Below are 20,148 nucleotides of genomic sequence, written 5' to 3' on the forward strand. Positions count from 1 at the left end.
TGGGCTTTGCCTACTGAGATTTGTAATGAATGCTATATAATTATTTCATTAATTTCGTCAAAACTTGTTATAATTTTTACGTTTTAATAACATATTATCATCATAAAAAATATCTTAGTAGGCAGTGCCCATCATGTGAAAGGTAATTAAATTATGAAATTTTGGAGAAAGGCACTATTTATTTCAGGAAATTGGGCATATCTCTGCTTATATTGAACCAAAAGTGATACTTTTTTATGGAACTTGTTCAGAAAACTGTTTTCTACAATGTGATTGATTCTAAAATGTTTAAAAATGTAATGGTGTTATGTGGCCGAGGATTGAAAAAATAATTTTCGGAACCTATTGGGTAATAAACAGCTTATTAAATAAATAATCTATGTTTTGCATTGTTTAATGCTCAAATTTGTATCCGGGCAATGTGTTGCTGTTATTTCATGACAAATTGTACAAAGAAAAGATTTACTTTCGGTCGTATCGGGGTTTCCAGCTTGGATTTTGGGGTTATTTCAAAGAAAGCTAGAAATCTGGTAAATTTGGTTCGATTTTTTTTTATTGGAGGTCAAATATTGGTCAAATATATTTGGATAGAGTCCCCAAGGCATATTCATAAGAAGTTTGAGTGATATCAACATGAATGCACCAATTTCCTGTGACTTTTTTAAACAAATATCCAGTAAAATCGAAAAATAATCTTCAAAAAAAAAAGTTGCACTAGACCCCCCGACGAAATATTTCGGTATATACCGCAAAATGTCGGGAAAGAGCCCTTCTTTCACGGTGCCAAATATCAGACATACCGTAATCTGGGGTGAATCGGGACTGCAGTCTGAATAGGGACAGCAGTTTTTAGAGCACTTAAAGCTTTTAAATTTGGAAATGGATGTACACATTGTGTTGACCTGAGCCTGTTCTAACCGAAACCAACCAGAAAAATCAAAATATTGTGCTCCAACATGGTTAAAACTGCTGTCCCGATTCGCCCCATGTGTCCCGATTGACCCCATTTTACGGTACCGATTTTTTTTTATCATTGAGGTCTCGAAAAAATACACCGTGCCGCTCGAAGCTAGTCCGTCCCATATGTAATTTCGTCAATTTTGAGGTAATGATGCAGTTTGGTTTCATGTAAACTATCAGAAAAACCGATAAAATTTAGTACTTTGTTCTAGAAAACTGGAGAAAATCCATTTTTCTTGAAATTCTAACATGAAACCTTATGGGCGGGACAAATTTGACATGCGTTTTTCTCGGCTTGCTGTTTTAACATATGGGACGGACCCGATTAGAGCGGCAGTGTATTGAAATGATTTTTATTCTGGAACTTAGGGTAGATATCTTAATTTTGGAACTACATACCTATTTGGAGATCTTTTTTAAGATTCTTCCAGATCAAATTTAGAATCATCAAAAACAAATGATATTCGATTATGTACAGTTTTTAGAAGTTTAAATTTCGTTTTGTGCAGCAGCGATTAGTAAACGATTGTTTCGATATGTTTTTCGAGAGGTAATTAAACATGTTGCTTTTGAATTTTATTTATTATTGTTATAAAGAAAATATACATAATTATATCATACGTACTTAGGAAAAAGAAACTTTAGACCACAAATATTAAACATAATACAAACAAAGTCTTAAGGCTTAATCCGAAATTCTGTTTCTTATTTTCTTTTTTACACAGTCGATACAAAAAAAAAATTAACAGCTAAACCGCTGCAGTAAGTGCCTTTCACAGAAAGACACCCCCAGCAACGTGCATGCATGGAGTCCTTCTCCGCCATTTTCAAAAAATCTTTCCGTTAAACTATCACGTTACTACGCTAAATCCTATACTGGTTCAAAAACGCTAAACTTTTGATCAAAATGTACTCGCCAACCTTTGAGCTGCTCTCTCTCTGTCTCTCCCTATCGGGGAATAATAAATATAAAGGCTCTTCTCTTCACGATTACACGAGGTGTATAAATATTTGTATACGTCAATTCCTTGTGCCCGGATCGTCACGAACGAACCTTTGCTGTCGCTCTGTCAGATCTACTGGTTGATAAGGTTTATCGTGATGTCGCACTCTTGTGTTCTTTTTTTTGGATTTCTGTATAAAGTTTTTAAAATGCAACATAAGAATAGTTTTCTTTTTCTCTCTCTCTCGCATGTGTGCTCGTGTTGGCTGTCTGGATAGGAACTCATACTTGAAATGGGTCAAACTAAATGTGTTTACTGCTCTGGAAATCTAACGCATGGTTGATACAATTAACGTAAGAAGTTTTGCTTAGGGCTAACAACGCAGTTGTTCAGACGTGTCCAGTGTTGAAGAGTTCAGTTGTGGGCCTTCGTGGTGAGCTTTTCCAGCCGGGCGCACAGCTCCTGCTGCAGAAACTGCTGGTTCGCGGTTCCGTGGTAGGTGGACATGGCCGCCGACTGCATCAGCTGGTGATGGCTGCCGAAGCTGGCACAACTGCTGAGCGGCGCCGACGACTGCAGCTGGCTGATCATCTGGGCGGGAAATTTGGCGGCGCACACGCCCTGCCAGCGCGACTTGCCACAGGCATGGCTCATGGTGAAGTCACGCTTCCACGGCTGGCCGCACATTCCGTCGCACAGCATGCACGGTCGCTCCAGGCTGTAGCCACCGCACTCGGAGCAGTCCAGCGAGACCTGGTCGTGGGTCCAGGAGACTCCGCACGTAAAGCACGAACCCAGCTGGGCGCGCAGATCTTCGATGGTGAGGACGGCCTCGGAGCTGACCTCGAGGGCGGCTGCGGCGGTCATAGCCGAGCTGGCCAGCGAGGGGCTGCCTACGAGGTCCGACAGGGACGAAGACAGACTGAGGCTGGTGCGGCTGTAAGGGAAGGGAAAAGAAACGGAGGTTAGTTGGTCTGCTTTGGGAGTTCAAGGTGGTGACCGTGACCCAACCCTTTTTCGAGATAAACCGGATATAAATAAACGCTGACGGAACCACGTTGTTCACGACTGAACGTGCTATTTTTATCACGCGGCGTGTACTTTTTTAGTGGGAACTAGCCAGGTGAGGCGTGTACTAGGCAGAACGGCTGGACAATAAAACACGCGCGCGCGAGTAGAGATAACTAGGGTGGTTCTAACCGATGAACAAGATAGGGCCCGAAAGAAGCGACTAGGATCTACCCTAAGCACTAGTTTAAGCTACTCTGTAATGTTTAACTATTGTCTCATACGGCGTCCATTTCGGGACACAGTCACATGTGTGAGTGTATATAATTGCCGTATGTGTGTCGCACACTAATCGTCGGAAAGGAGTCGTCAATGTCAGGTTCAGCGCTTTGAGTGGAGGTTCTAACATTATCGGATTGTGCGGCCGTTGGCGTCGTCGAGAAGATAAAAAAGGGAGAATACTAGCTGACACGAGTTGAACTGTCTAGGGTTATGCAACTCTCGTAATCTTAGTTTACGAAGACAAATGATTGGATAAGTTGCCATTTACGAGTGGTGATGTAACGGAATTAGTTGCAAAAGAGTCGCATTACGTTGAGGTTATCTGAGAACCTCAACCTCGTCAATCTCAGAAAAATATTGGTTATAAGAGCAAATTATCCTGGTAATTGTAACCTAGAGTTTAACCCAAGAACTGTCAGAAATAATCACATGGCGTACCCCGATAAAAAAGTGAATCCTAGAAAATACATGATTCACACGTTGAACTATAAACTGACTCACTCTCGTTTTGTATAAATTTTGTGTAAATTTTAGGTAAACAATTTTCCATTGCCACATTACCGTGGCCACTCCACTCACGGCTTGCAATTATTTGCCAATTCATGGCCAATTAGCCGCTCGAGATCGAAAAATTTCAAAAAGAGTGTTTCACTTTCTTCCGCGCATTCCAACCCCGTTAAAAATGAATGTCGACTCTGGGGGCGCTTCGATTTTCTCTAATTGGCCGGAATTTGCCATTTCCGGACGGTTTTCTGCACGTTCGTTTCAGGTCGTAACCGCGCGCGCGCACTAATTGAAAGGGACAGTTTGATGGCTTTGGACGACTCAAGTCCGATATCGTTATGTCGATCCCACCCCTGACGGTTGCGACACTTACCTTAGCGAACTACACAGTTCGGCCAGATGGGGAGCCTGTACGCTGGCGACCGACATTGTGGATGGCACTGAAAGAGAGAGGGAGAGAAACCACAGAGAAAATTAACACCGACATTCCACGGAAATTGCAAGCGCAAGAGATATCAAAAGGTCTTTCCATGACTAATGCAATGATTTCATTTCCTATTGCGAGACAACCAATCGACAACATGGCACCCAAGGTAGTCATAAAACGACCGGAATTCGACGGAGCGGTCACGCTTGACTTGACACTAGTCAGACGCCGCTCAGGCGGAACCGACAAATGTCGGAGACAACAAGAATGCAGCTGCGTCGTCGCCAACCTTGATCCGTGTGAAAGAGGAACACGGCTTACTTTGATAATCTGCGCGTCGCAGAAACCTTTCTCCGTCGTCGGTGCCGCCAGGCGGCGCCACCATAATGAGTCGACATATTTGCGACTCGCATGACTCGCGAGATTCTTGAACATGCGTTATCAAGAATGTTCACGGTACATCCAGTCCCCGAATGGTTGTTACAGGGTGATGCAAGGCCGCCTTCTAGAAGACACGCGCGCCTCTCGGGAGATTATCATGTAAATTGAACGTAATTTTCCAGAGTGCGGGGAATTACCGTCCGGGATGAGCAGATGCAGACAGATGAGTCCGGATTTAGGCAGTTTACTCAGTATCACGTGGACAGCTCGCGGGGATCAACGCGCTAAACTGGTCAGAGCCAGGGTCGAGAATTTACATGATCAAGGTGCATGATTCATAAACAAGATTGTCGCGAACAGGGGCGTGGACTAAGGGTTAAGCACTTCGAAGATACCACATACCGCGTATGGCGCGCGTACCATACGCGCATAATACTGGCCTAATACTGGCATATTATGCGCAACTTTTGGACACGATTTATATCAGTGTAGTTGTCAAAATCGATCAAAATAGTAAACAAGGCTAGACACAAGACAAGTTAATCCGGCAATATGAAAAATTAAAGATTTTTAAAAAGGATTTGTTGCTAATTCTGTTGGCAGTTCATCCGCATTTCGGGACGCAACCGAGCAGTGATTATTTGACTTCTATCGGCCAAATGATTATATTTTTAATGATTCAAACGGATAAATGGAAGGAATCCTAATCCAAGTGCAAAGATCCGGGAAAATTTCCTGCGCATCGATCACCGTCTCGACCATGATAAAGGAGGATTCTACCTTCGTTTTTCCTTCGTATCAGGGCGTTCAGAACTCCGTCTTGGGAACCAACTCAAATGAACCGTCTTTCAGGTCAAGAATCTGGCTACAGTTCTGCGTATTTGGATGCTTCGACGAACTGTGCAACAGCATTTTGCAACTAGCCGATAGCATTGCCGTTCCCCAGCCAAAATAATATTCAGGAATTTAATCAGTAGGTACTTGACAAAATGTAGACAAAATCCTAAACATCCACTTTGATTACAAAAAAGAAGAAAACAATTTCGAAATCTAGCCGAATGGGTTACAAGAAATAACGACTGATGGAGACGGTGTGCTCTGTTTAATGGAATGTAGAGGAATTAACCAGCGGCATCGTGCTCGTCACACAGTACCAGCGGAAACGTTGAAGCCCTTGCCGGTCCAGTTGGTGTGCACAAACTTGACCTCTTTGGCAAGCAGCTCGTACGTGTGCGCCCCAAGGTAGTCCCGCGGACAGTCGCTCCGAGCGATAGCCATCGAAGAAGACACTGGGACGCCCGGCTAACGACCTCACGCCACGACTGCTGGTTCTCCACGATGTCGTTCTTGAAGAAGTTGTCCAGCAGCAGATGCGACATCGCCGGATTGCGCACGAACGCGTTCCGATTTTTTCCGAGGAAGACACTGCGGATGGTGCAACCTCCATGCCACATCAACGCGATTCCATCGAAGTTCAGGTTCCACTTGTACTCGTTGGCGGCCTTGCGCAGCAGCATGAAGCCCTGGGCGTACGAGACGATGTTGGCACAGGTCAGGGCGTTGCGGATGTGCGTGAGGAACGCCTTACGGTCGGCAACGTTAAGCTTGGGGGCGGGCCGGCGAGTTGCTTGCTAGCCTTGGTACGTTTCTCCTTTAGAGGGACAGGCAACGCGAGAATACGGCCTCGCCGATCACTGTGACCGGAACTCCGTGGTGCAGAGCAGCGATCGCCGTCCACTTGCCGGTTCCCTTCTGGCCAGCCGTGTCCCGAATACGCTCCAGCAACCAGCAAAGCAAACTGAACCTAACAATAAAAAACAGCATCAGAGTTTGACGTTGAGAAATGTCAAAACTTTCCACACTGAAATGAATCTTCTTAATAATGATTAATACTGAGGTCCATACCATACGCACGATATCGAGTATGATACTGACTACATACACACTCCATACACACCTCAGTATCAGAAGTGATTTGCCCTTAGGGCGTGGAACTGGTTTCTGGAATGACTCGCGTTCTTTCCATTTGTGGTACACAGCTAAAGAAAGCTAATTAAACTGGAAAGCGACCCGGAGCAATCACTCTGGCGGTGGGTGTGTTCCTGATAATGGGCACGCAGTTGGACGGTGGCTCCCCAATCAGCTGTCCGACGCCTGTTCGAAGCTTATCGGAGTCCCGCTCTTCTTCGCTGAACCCATTTGTTTCATCATGCAATTGCATCATGTCCGTGGCCTCCAATCTTGGAGGATAGACGCGGCCGTAGATCTTCGGATGGCGTGCTCTAGTTTTGCGAGTAAAAATCAGCTGATTCAGACAGAGAGTCGATAGAGAGAGAGGGCACTGCGTGGCTCACGGAATAACCGCGTGCACGAGCAGGGAATGGAAGTTGTTGCCATTAGGCTAATCGTTGAACATGCTGTTGAGGTAAATACAAACAGCGCGGTAATGTGCCATCAAGAGTCGTGTAAACGTTCGGCTTAATCTGAATGGAACAAAGCATTCTCATTCCAGGGAGCAACTTGGATGAGAATGCTATCACGCCACTTGTCGTAGTACTGGAATGATGCGGTTTCACTGTGGATTTTAAACAGGTGTTTGATCTACAAAGCTTATCTATGGTGACCCCGTTGAAAATTTGACAGTTGTGAATGTCGACCAACTCGATTCAATTCGACGCCGTCATGCAGATTAAGCTGATTTCATACGGGGTAGTTTTATGTCTTTACAAAGACTACAAGCGCGTGACACGATTTCCTGAGCAATTTTGCACGAGGAATCGGGGAGCTGGTGGTAATTTTCAGTTTGGACTGCGCGGCAATTTGCTCTCCGTAAAATGTACGATAAATCTCAACTGCACAATTGAATCACCGGTCATAAATCCGAATGAAACGTTCCAAGCTCGTCCAGCTGAATGGGTATCATCAAGAGATGTCGTTGATTGCTGCAATAGTTGCGCGAAGGACTGCTGGACAACTTTTCAAAATAGAACAAGCAATACCGTAAAACCGTTTAAACAAATTAGAATTTTCATATTTAATTAATTCAATTGCGAACAATTTGACGCAAGCAAACTACTTTGTTGCTCGCAATTAATTAAAATTCTAAAAAAATCCAACATTTTCCCATGACCGGCCGGTGATCCCACGAACTGTTCCAGTTCCATCGAATTCCCAGCTCCGGCCTAAGGTTTCCGGTTCAAGCGGCAACCCAGGTTAATGGAATTCTCACATCCATGTGACGCAAAGCGCCGTCGTCGACGTCCAGAAAGTGGACTTAATTAAAGCATTGCCGCGGTCAATTGTTTCCCAAGCAAATTAATTCTAGCGCGCGCGCCGCCTGGTGGAGAAATCTTGCATATCTCAATTTGTTTATTTGCGTGCGCGCGCGATAATTTCGCGCTTTGCGCGAGCCAAGTTAATTGAACAATTAATTGAATTGCCGTTTCGTTTTCACTAGACGGCTAATGACCGAAGCGCCACCTCCTTCTCCTCCGCAGCGTTGATTGGGTTGTTGGCCGCGGCATCATGAAATCGAGAGCATCACGCGGGACTGGGAGTGAAGGTCGCCTGTCAATGCGCTTCACGAAGCGGCCGTATGGCGGCGCTAGCCCTAGCCTACATTTCAGCGGCGATGGATTATCAATGTCGACTAATGGGCCATGTTTACGACTTTCGGTAGTATTTTATAGGTCATTAATTGGCCGACCTAGCGCCGCGGCACTCGTGCCATTGAACCGCACCACGGACAAAGAAAATCTATTTCCGTTTTCGATTCGAATTTTAACCAAGTGGGCGTTCGACGAAACCACACGGCACTCTCCTTGACACATTTGGGTTATATTGTTTGGTTTTGGAAGTGTCCTCGGATGACCTTGCTCGCCCGGCAGTAACGGTTTATCCGGGAAGAAGCCGCGTTTGGTCGATAGACGGAATTGGTTAACTACTCCGCCGGTGGCGACGGTCACGTCAATGTCAATTCGCGAATCTGCGATAAATCGCAGGTTGCATGTCGTGCTTTTATTTACGTGCAAACGAACCTAACTCGTTTATCGACATTGTATTATCTCATTCATCCGATAGACAGATTGTTGAATCAATATCTGAACCTCAGGCACAACATAGCTTATTTTCACTTTCCGTGTAGTTTTGACAGCTCGCAGGGTTGCCGAACCAGTTGACCAGTTGGGGTGATTCAAAGGAAATTCGTACCGCACTAATGGCGGGCTAATTATACCGTTGGAAATGCCAAAATTCGCCAAGTCACGACTCACGGTCGGGCTTTCTCTAACGACCCAATATTTTGAGGGGATGGTCAGGTTGTGCAGCTCTAATAGCAAACCGTTGATATCGGTGTCGTCCCCGTTTACGGGTAAATTTAGCAATGTTTTTGCACGCCTTTGTGCTCAACTTCTGCGAACGGTCACGATTACGTAATGCACACCTCTTGACTTCCTCCAGCTGCGCGGTTACGGTCTGCACATCGCTTTCTCTATCCATCATCGTTGGGAAACCTGTCGACACCCCTTAAAAGTCTCGAGCTGCCGCCGCCGCCGAGATTGATGCTGATGGACACCAATTTGGATCAGTTGAGCGCGCGAGGCGGCTTTGTTTGGGTTTGAGATTTCGCAAAGGTTTGCACTGTGTCATAATGTGTGCTACAGCAAATTGAGATATTAGCCGGTTGAGTCCAGATTTAGCTGTACTAAACAAATTTGCAACAATTTAAGCTCTCCCTACAGTGCTGTAGAGCTGATTACGCTGTAGAACTACCCAGAACCTCATATCTGTAGATCCGGCAGATCCAATTGAGTCATTCAGAATATTTTATGCATTGTCACCAACACTTTCAATTGCAAAACATTCCGCGAATCACGACATAAAGCCCCATTAAGAACCCATTCAGCGAAATTTGGTCCCCATGAAGAGGCCCGTCTGATGACCAAAAGGCTCGCATCAATTTGCCAATTGATTCCAATTAGTACGCGACGGTAGCAGAAACAACAACGAAGACCGCGCTGGGGAACTGTTCTAAAGTGTTACATAAAGCAATAACGAAGAAGAACAACAGCTATTCTGGCCAGGACATGGTTTAAGTTAGTTAGTGCCAGCACTTGACCGGTTTAGGCCAGTGTCAACTGCTGCAAACTCAATTAGCAGACCATTAATTGATCGATGTGTCTTGATCGTTACCATGGGTATAGGGTAGCTGGGCCTACTGTTGTTCAAACCACTCAATTTTCGAACATCTTGAACGTCGTTTCTTTCAAAACCCGATATCTGGACCCTCGACGGTACCTCCTGATGGAGACACCGATTCGTTCCGACTTGGACCAGGATTCGTTTGTTCAATGAAGTCCGAACCGGTTCGCGTCGGTATCAATAACTTGGCCGGCGCTAAGCGCCGATCGTCCTTACAATGTGTGCAAACCAAATTCCAACGCACTGCGCAGAAGTGCGTCGGGAAACCCCCGCGTTGTCGATTTGGGACGCGAAGCGCGTCAAAGTCACATGACTGTCTGCGCGGACAACCGTTGTTGACAACGGATTTTGCGTGCGTCAGCGTGACCATGCGCCGGAGATGAGCGGCGAGGCGGCAGCTGAAGAAGGAGATGATTTGCATTTCCCGCGCGGCGGATGAACGGTTTCGCGCAAGGTTTCTTCGGGGTAGGGAAATAGGTGAAGGGGACTGGGAAAGGCCCATGTTTTTGTTTTGAAGGATTGGGTTACGGACCTGGAGGTGTTTCCAGCGAAGCCGGTTTGAGAGATAATGACGGAAGAACAAATGTTTTGAAGTTCTGTTACGATCTGAGGATTTTTTTAAGTTTCATTAGGATGTTTTTGAGCATCAATAGAGGTATTTACAACCTCTTGATCTAAAACAAGAACCTTAGAGAGCTCCGTTGTATCAAAGTGAGCTGACTTAAGTAAACATACATGAAGAATTCTTTTGTTCTCAGACTGCAATAGAATATCTTGGAACAGTCACATGATCCAAGGACTTTTTGACAAATTGCGCATTTCAGTCACTTTTACGAGTCAGAAGATCACATTTGGACTCAAACTTACGGTCGGTTGTTTTTTTTTGTTGGCAACACTGACCAACTTGACCAATAGAGGGGTGGTTCATTTTATTTCTTAATCCTAGTCTCTGCCCAAACCAAGACGATGTTTAATATTGAAATGTTAAAATTAAGGTTAAAATATTGAGGTTTTTAAAATTTCATTCTTTGTAGTTTTGAAGAGTCAGACTGATTTGGCCTGACGTCGTATCTTGTCTTAGTCACAGTCTATGTCCAAAAATCCGGTCGATGCATGACCTATTTGGCAACCGTTCAGCGCAGAGATGCACAGAACGACTTTCAACCGGTTCACAGCTCAGCTGGTTCTAATTTTAAGATGCGTTGCACCCATAAACCGTCTGCGGCGAAGACCTCCACGGACATTTAACCACCGCACCTCAGCTGACCTCAAGGATTCCGACGCCGGACGACGCCAGTCTACTGACCGCGAGAACGCGTTCCTGCGCGCCGTGTTGTAACAACACCAACTTGGCGCGCGCGCGAGTCAGTTCATGAAGGTAGCAATTAAAATTTTCTCTGTACAAGATCGCGTTAATAATAGTTACGCTGGTGTAATTGACTCCAACGAGCTCAGGTGGAATGTTTTGAATTCCGAGGCGTCGCGATGTATCAACAGAGCGCGGGAGGTCAACCAGTTTCCTGCAGTCGCCGAACTTCTCGAAATGATTCAAGCAAGATTGTCATTGAAAGCAGGGGCCAAACAGTCGATGACCTGGATATTTGGACAACTACTGCGTCGCAGTAACAGATCGACCTTGTCGTACTTTGAGCGGACACTATCAGCAGTAATACAGTCAACACTTACATTAGTGGTTATGAGTCCTGATGCGGGAGGGTACTTTTCCGGGTAATTTACTCCGAACACTAGACTCGAGCTGTTCAGCTATTCAACGTTCAACTTGGCTGATGTTAATGTTCAGCAATGTTCCACAAGATGCACTTTGGCGATTGTCTTATAAATTTTTCGCTTATCTTCACACTCTTTCACCAGGTTTCACCTCTGGTGACTTTTAAATGCACTTTTTTCTGCCTTAAACTCAAAGCTTTACAGTTTATCGCACCTCGATGTTACACTTTCAACTTAAGCTTCAGCAGGCAGCACACAATAAACAACGATCAAACGACTTGGTCTGAACTGAAGCGCTTGTAGCGGTTTGCAAACCGAACGTAACGGGTAGCGAGCAACAACTGAGAGCCGAACTGGTCGAGAGCGTTGTATTTATAAAATTTGCACACACGACGACGACCGCCGTAGAGCACACATGCATCAGTCACGACGGTGATAGTGGAGACGACGGATGGGCGTCGTGACGCCGCGCCACCGGCATGTTGGTGCGGCGGGGTGTGTATGTGGGAAACCAAAACAAGCCGAATGGATGTGGGTGTGTAGGTGGAGGGTGTATGTGCGTCTTGTATGATAGTACAAATAGTGGCATCCCCCAAAAGCGTGGAACTAGGGGTGGTTGAAGAACTATTTTGATTACTATTCTTTTCAAAAACTTCATTCCCCCCTTAAATCTTAAACTAATTGATATCAATGAACAATTGTCATTGATTTATTTTTTTTTGTTCGTAGCAAGTTTAAATTTCTAATAACTTAAAAAAAATTATAGCTATTTTGAACAATTTACAAATATTTGAACAGCTCATATTTAATGACATATATTTTTTTTATTGAATAATATTTTTCTAACTGCAAATACTCTTTCATTTGCGGGGTATTTTAAAAAGTGTAACAATATTTTACAAAGTTGTAGAGCAGAAAAATACAAAAAAATTGTATTATCATAAGGGGTTTTCTTGTAATCACCACGAGTTATCAAGATTTTAGTTTTGAAAAAGTTACGTAAAAAAACAATATGCCTAATATAGGTCATATTAATTTTGTAATATTAAACAAACGATTTTGAGTTATAGCTTGGGTCAGAAATGGGTCCTGCAAATTAAAGAAGAAAAATGTTCTCCTCAATTTTTTGCTATTTTAAAATAATGTTGTTTTTTTTTTGTAAAATAAAACCTCACCAAAAAAATAATGTGAAAAGGAACAGCATAATTTTTTGATGAGGTTTTATTTTACCAACAAAAAACGTTACCCTCCACCTCAAAAATAAAAATAATTCACTCAAATCAGAATTTTTTTCCGTTTACTCATTTAAACATTTACATGCTCATTAGGGTGTAATATCACAATCGATTTTCCAGCACAGCACTTTTTCAGTTCCTTTTGGGGTTCTAAACAACTCCCCAAAGTTTGGGACCGATTGGTTTAGTCCTCACTTTGCGCAAAGCCATCCAATTTTCCATATAAATTTGTATGGGGAAAATCATTTTTTTGGATTTTGGTATTTATCAAATCCACGTTTCATGCTATATCAAAACCGGACTCATATTCGAATGCTCTAGAATGTCCTCTACAACTTTGCCGAAGAGAGAATGGTGCTAACTTACTCCTGAAAGAAGATATAGCGTCCTCAAAACTCGTCTAAAACCTAATTTTCGAGCGAAAAACACGTTTTAGACGAGTTTTGAACACGCTGTATCTTTTTTTTAGGGACAAGCTAGCACCATACTCTCTTCAGAAAAGTTATATAGCATGAAACGTGGATTTGATAAATATCAAAATCCAAAAAAAATGGTTTTCTCCATACAAATTTATATGGAAAATAGAATCGCTTTGCGCAAAGTGAGGACTAAACCAATCGGTCCCAACCTTTGGGGAGTTGTTTAGGACCCCAAAAGGAACTAAAAAAGTGCTGTGCTCACTAAATTTGAACAACTTTATTATTTCCATACAACCATATTACACCCTAATGCTCATAACATTTGATAGGGTTGCAGGGATGCCACTTGGTTTTCTAAAATGTCTGTGAAAAAGTCTGTGTATGTCTGTGCACTTGCCTAAAATTCAAATATATCAATTTATAGCCATGGAATTCTATCAGAAATTGTGTTTTCAGGCATTTTAAGACTAACGAAATAAGTTTCGGTTGATATTTTTTCAAAATATTAATTTAATGAAGTTTTTTAAAAGTCTGTGCACCTCAAAAAATGTCTGGCACAAGCTCAAATGTCTGTGAAACACAGACAAATCTGTGTATCTGGCATCATTGGGGTTGACAGATCTCCAGTACTCATGACTCATTAAAAAGATCTATTAATTAAATATCCAATGCCACCTTGATTGATTCGGACGAAGGCTTCAAAAAAGTGTATAATTAACACTTATAACTTTTGATAGGGTTGTCAGATCTTCAATCTTTTAGGCTCGCTGTAAAGGTCTATTGATTACCCATCCAACAAGCTAGATCCGGACAACGTTTTCTTCACAATATTTGAGATCCGGCCTCCAAAAAGTGTATAAAAAGCACTTAAGTGCTGATATTTTTTAGACTCATTGGAAAGGGCTTTCAAATACCTTTCCAAAAATGTATAGCATGACGGATTTTCTTAGAAAAACCACCCTTTTTTAAAATCTTCCAAACTTTAGCCAAATGAACTTTTTTAAACTTCATAATGTTAACTAGGGTCTTGTGGGACCTCAAGACGGATCGAATGAGGCCAATACGGTCCAAATCGATTCAGCCAGTCCAGAGATAATCGAGTGCATTTTTTGGGTGCACGGACTTACAGACATACACACGCACAGACATTTGTTCAGAATTTGATTCTGAGTCGATAGGTATACGTGAAGGTGGGTCTGCGAGGTCGAATTAAGAAGTTAATTTTTCGAGTGATTTTATAGCTTTTCCCCAGTAAAGCGGATTACGCACTTCGGAAGGAACCGGTCAAGAAAAAAATCAAATGGGCAGCAGCGGCAGCACAAGCAAGTCAGAGAGGGTGAAGAAAAGCCCCAAGAAATTGCTCGCTCTCCTTTGTTCTGCTGTTCGTAAAGCTGTTTCTTGACCCCTTTCCTTCCGATCTGCATACTAGCCTTAAGGTGAGGAAGGCAAAAAACAAATATTTCAAAATAGCAATAGATTTAATATATTCTCAGGAGAACTTTTTTCAACTTTATTTTGCAGTCTAAAAAATTGGGTCGTTACATTCTTATATCAAAGTAATATTAATTAGTTAGTTTAAAAAGTTTAATTGTAGAAATCGATCATCCCTACCGCCAATGTAAACATCAGAAACCAGTTGTGCAGTTCAATTTCATGGAAACCCCACAAAAGGTTCGGAATCGTGTAGCATGGCGCCATTCACACTAACATTCGCACACACAGACAAGCTTACACATTTTTTCCTCAACTAAGCGTTGATAAGTGTGACTTACACGCTAACAACGGATGATGATACGAATTAAGGCAACGCTGGGCTGCTGGTGCAAATCATGTGTGTTTGGCAGATAGTTGCTGCTCTTGAATATTGCACCGAATGCTCATCACACTTCATCGTGCGTGCACACACACACACACATCGATGCCATTGATGAAAGGTTACGACGTCGCGACGCCTAGAACGTGGCGGTGGTTTGGTTCATGCTGGCTTGGTGGTGGCAATTACGCGCGAGAGTTTGAGTTTGTTTTGGCGGCTTTGCGGAACTTTATTTAGAGGCTGGGCTGAAGTAGCGCGAAGGGGCAAAACCACCATGGCCAAGCGATCACCACCGCTGTTGATGGAAGTGTCGCAAACGACTTAGGGCGCCGCAACCAATTGATTTGCCTATTCTGCGTGAGTAGCGCGAAGAACTCGTTTGCCTGGGGATTTTGGGGAAATCCACACAGGGTTTGGAGATAAATAATGATTTTAATTCATTTCACGAACTGATAGACAACCAGAGATAATCTTGAAATTCCCGGGAAACGGAAACTTTTTATTTGTTAATCCTGGGATTTTTGAAAACTTAAATCTAAATTAAAATTCCCCGGCTCTCTGTTATTTCTTTATGAAAAACTACCGTATAGACAATTAACCTTATAAGCCATTAGTTTTTCTAAGTGCTACAAGTACTACTGAACTGCTTCAAATATTGCTGTCTGTAATTCCGATTCGTCCCAGATGTCGATGCTTTATACATAACGTTGTCCAAGCATGAATACAATTCACATCAAAGTTTTTTATTGTACACATTAAAATTTTCTGCAAACTTATGTTAAAAAAAAAAACAATTAATCAAAAATCTTTATTGATTCATTTCAAAACACACTCTTTACCTTTTTTTAATGTTTTGTTTCTTTACCTTCTTCATTTTATTGAAAAACTTTGGGGCATAAGAAAGAAATAATTAAGAATATTTTTGATCAAAAATACTTTGTTAAAAAAACTATTTCGGGGTAACTTTTTTATCTATTTAGGTTTATTCCTCACACCTAAGGACAAACCCTTGTTAAACTTTTTATGTGTGTAATATTTACAAAAACGTGAAGTTTGAAGTAAACTTACTTTTATTATTAGATTAGTTACAAAAGTAATAATAATAATATTTTAAGTTATTTAAAGATTTTTGAGTATTTTATATTTTTTGTATAAATAGTGTAGCGTAAAAACATTTACAAAATAAGTTTTTCTGCGTAATCCATCACGAGTAATTCCGAATAAACGCTGCATCATCGTCGCTCACATTTTATTGCTTATTTTGGCACCAGCAGTTCAGAGTAAACATATGGCTTCACCAGGGTGCCCAGATTATTGAGAACCTGGTTTTACAAATTGACTACTGTTTGCACTTGGATATTCTATGTCTCTGAATTAGATCAAAATTAATCCCCACTAACTCATTAGTTTTAATTTGACGCAACAGCTTTAAAAGCCATAAAAAAAAACAATTCATTAGCAAAATATATCTTCTGGGCACCCTGCTGTTACACCCACTCACGTGGATGACTTTCTGCAGAATATAGTCTGCTTTGCTGAACAAAATTACTCGTTTCCTGGAATCTTTTAGCGTATCTCGACCAATTGGTACTAATTTATTGACATTAGCTTGGTGTTGTTGCTGCTGGCGTCATTGGGATTTTCAGTTAATCATTACCAGATTTAGTAAGTTATGCTAAATAGTTTGATGGTTTTCTTTGTAAATATTATTTAACCTGTTCAATTATCATTTAATGGGGTGCAGGTCACTCGACAGAGGAAGCACTTTTAACGCAATTTGCTTCAAAATGATTGACAGGTGTTTTCTTGAGCAGAGAGGAAGAGAGTAAATGTATGGAACGAAAACGAGTGCAAAAAAAAAAAAACGTTTCCGCCAGTGAAGGCTGGGTTTACTAATTAGCTATAAAGCAAATTTATAAACAAATATATTTATTTAAAAGCAACTAAATATTGTATAAGAGGAAATCTAAAAAAAAGAACTTTTATAATTAAGTTTGAGGAGAATTGAAAAAGGAATCAAGTGTTCATTTTATCCCAATTTTTCAGAGTGTTGAGTAGAGGAACACCCATTTTAAACCTAATAAGCTAATAATATTCCTATTAAAAGCATTTAAAAAAAAATATTTCCAAAATGCATTCTAATCAGTCGAGGGCATTGGGCCACGCCCATTTTTCTATTTTCAGCTTAGTTCTTTTTTTCTTCCAGAGCTCTTTTGGGTCTGCTTAGTGCTGCCAAAATTGATGAAATTTTAAGCGAACACTCACGAAAAGTAGCATTTATAGAGAAAGTTTCCTGGCATCACTGGCTCACTCCAACAGGCGGTGCACCAGCATGTTGGTGGTGTTGGTGGCCACCCTTTGTTCTTTATTTGCCTTCGCTCCTCGCTCGGTTTTCTTCAGCCTTCGATTGGAATGGGTAGTCAAAATTGAAACGTCAAATGACTGAACGCGTTTGTTTTTTTGGTGGCGCTTGCTAATTATTTACATGTTTCGGAATTATTTTTCAAGTGAGTGACTAACTAATGGGCAAAAGAACATGTTGCCGTTAGTTGGAAGCAATTTTATATCTTAAGCGCTTTCAAGTCGTTGGCGCAAGTGAAAAGATATTGATGGCGACTTTCGTTAAGCAGTTAACCTCTCATCTTGCGTATGGATGTGTGTGCCACCAAAATGATGAGAAATGGTCTCGCAAAATAGAAATTATGATCAAAAGTGCATGAAATTTGATCTTTTTGGCCAGTAAATGTCATAAATTTGCATGCTTACTTGAGGCGGTGCTGTTGCTGGTAAGTTTATAGCCTAAATAGTATTTTTGGAGCTTTAATCGAGCATCAAACTCTTCATATGACGAAGATAGGTGTTTGATTAGAAAGGGTATATTTCCCCTAGAAGGTAAGTTTAATTAAAAAACATTTGTTCAAATTAGTAGCTTGTTGTACATTAGTATACTCGCAAGTTTAATGTTGATTAGATACTGGGAACTGGATGGAAAAAAGCTCATGCAACTTAATAATTTGAGCCATTTGAGATGAAGGTCTCAAAGGTTATATTATTTTAAATTTTCAGTTTGATTGATTTTCAAATATCTTACTCATTTTTTTGGTATTTAAAAAAATAGAAATTCAGAAGTTGAGGCCTTCAACCTCGATGTTTATCTAAAATAAAAACAAAACTTAAAATTGCACTCCATAAGTAAACTGAAAGTCGTTCCAAAAATATCAGCTCTATGTCCCTGCGCAAAACGACAAAGAGCTTTGTTCCAGTTGAATTCTTCGCGTCTCTCTGCCTGAAGTGGCAATCAAGATATCACTCGACGACTACTCATCGCGATCGGTTCGAATCGGTTTAGTTCAGGTTGGGACAACACCCGAGAATTGGTCATGTAAGTGGCCGGTATTCCCTTGCAAAATCGGCGGGCTTTCAGCTCAATTCAAAAGTTTCGCATCGGAATTTGAACTATTTTTCACGCCATCACGTTTTTGTCTTTTTTTGATGCTATTTTGGGCAGCTTTCGCTTTTTCACTCTATTTTCTTCGATATTGCTCATCGTTTTTTTCGCGATGATATCCGTAACGCTTTTGGACAGCAGTGGCTCAAGCGTGATTGCCACAACTGCCCGTGTAAAGAAGTCGAGTTGATCAAGACCTTAAGTGGTGCATTCTTCCATTGACCATGGGAGGTTCGGGGAGTCCACATGGACATCCACGCGATGGGCGCAGGACGCGTTCCCTGCTCAATTATTCTTTTATGATGTAAACGACTTAATCATTTTCAAAGTCAATCCTATTCAGGCCACATGGCTGAGCTCGTGATGGCAAAGACGTAAATCTGTTGCCTGTTGGTTTGTACGAATCAATCATGAGCCAGAGATGAACGAGGGCATCTGGTGGCCACGAATGATTTTTGTTTTGCAAAGACAGCTGCATGAATAAGTACTTGGCATTTTTCGGGAGTCCCCCAATTTAGACATGTTTCAAGCGAGCGTAATCAAGCCGATGACATGCAGGTACACGCTTAATTGACATAGTTGAGGTGTGTCATACAACGCTCGCAGCTGCTGTCATCGCGGATTTCGGTCACGAAGATTTGGATGTCGCCAAAAATTGGTTTCGTTTGCGTAGCGAGAAAATAGTTGTGTTCATAATGTTGCACAAAACCTAAATAATAGGACCATAAACCCTTTGTAAATGTTTATGTACGACGGTTTAAAACACGTTAGCAACCATTCAGAGCCGTACCTTGGGTCCACGGCGCCCTTGGCGAAGCATCAATTTGACGCCCTTCCAAATTTACAAGCATTTTTATAAATCGATGTTAATTTTCAACAATTGCTTCAATGAGTTTTGATTTTATAGTTTTATAATACCTTAATATGAATAAATCCAGAAACACAGTTATTTAATGTTTAATTGTCTTTTTTCAGATAAATGCGCAGAATTGAATGCTCAATCATGATAAATTTTGGTATACCGTAATCTGGGGTTAATCGGGACTACAGTCTGAATAGGGACAGCAGTTTTTAGAGCACTTACAGCTTTTAAATTTGGAAATGGATGTACAAATTTTGTTGGTCTGAGTCTGTTCTAATTGAAACCAACCAGAAAAATCACAATATCGTGCTCCAACATGGTTAAAACTTCTGTCCCAATTCGCTCCATGTGTCCCGATTGACCCCAGTTTAGGTAACTTGTTAGCAAATTTGATATTTTCTGTGCAGGCTTAGATGATCTGATCTAGTATTAATTTGATTGTATAAGCAACGAACTATCCCGGATTCGTTAAATAATTAGTTGATTCGACTTTGGATTACATTTCGGTGCAATTAGAAAAAGAAAAAGTCCTTCTTCAAAATTGATAAATAATAAGTCGATGCCAGTGTGCTCTCTTGTGATATCTAGATTGGAATCCCAGCAAGTTCAATACAAAAGAGCACGATGGCATTAGCGTGGTTCACGGTTATATGAAAAAGACAAAAGTGTTCAATTTCCTTTGCATTAACCGGAATTATGAAGTACTATGACCTCAGAAGCTAGCCTGAAAATTTGGGCTCATTTGGTTAAGGTTTAGTTGCTCCAGTTATAATCTGAAGTTAGTATGGAACTTAAATCAATTTACTATGGAGAATCATAACTTTTTACATCTTCTAATAGAAAATTTCTACAAAGTTGTTTCCCGGATCAAAACATATAAGAGAACTCTTACATAACATTTTATCGGGTTGAGGAAAACTTTCTAGAAGAAGAGTAAA

The 20,148-nt window shown here is 41.6% G+C and overlaps 1 protein-coding gene and 1 pseudogene across 2 annotated transcripts in view; both read right to left on the bottom strand.

The window, feature by feature from the left end:
* Nucleotides 1-1,533: 1,533 nt before the first annotated feature.
* LOC6031355 (protein pinocchio) overlaps nucleotides 1,534-20,148 on the bottom strand; it is a 48,183-nt gene continuing 29,568 nt past the window's right edge. The window contains exons 1-3 of one of the 2 annotated variants that reach the window (XM_001842115.2): nucleotides 11,392-11,787; nucleotides 4,072-4,138; nucleotides 1,534-2,841 (exon numbers count right to left, since the gene is read on the bottom strand). In XM_001842115.2, the coding sequence (XP_001842167.2) occupies nucleotides 2,319-2,841; nucleotides 4,072-4,127 (579 nt within the window). In that variant the 5' untranslated portion in view covers nucleotides 4,128-4,138; nucleotides 11,392-11,787 and the 3' untranslated portion in view covers nucleotides 1,534-2,318. Of the gene's footprint in view, nucleotides 2,842-4,071; nucleotides 4,139-11,391; nucleotides 11,788-20,148 lie in introns of those variants that run through there. The other variant, XM_038251605.1, reaches the window with a different exon arrangement.
* LOC119766619 lies at nucleotides 5,499-11,380 on the bottom strand (annotated as a pseudogene).

The sequence above is a fragment of the Culex quinquefasciatus genome, chromosome 2 (genome assembly GCF_015732765.1).
Source record: "Culex quinquefasciatus strain JHB chromosome 2, VPISU_Cqui_1.0_pri_paternal, whole genome shotgun sequence".
In the NCBI taxonomy this organism is placed as follows: domain Eukaryota; kingdom Metazoa; phylum Arthropoda; class Insecta; order Diptera; family Culicidae; genus Culex; species Culex quinquefasciatus.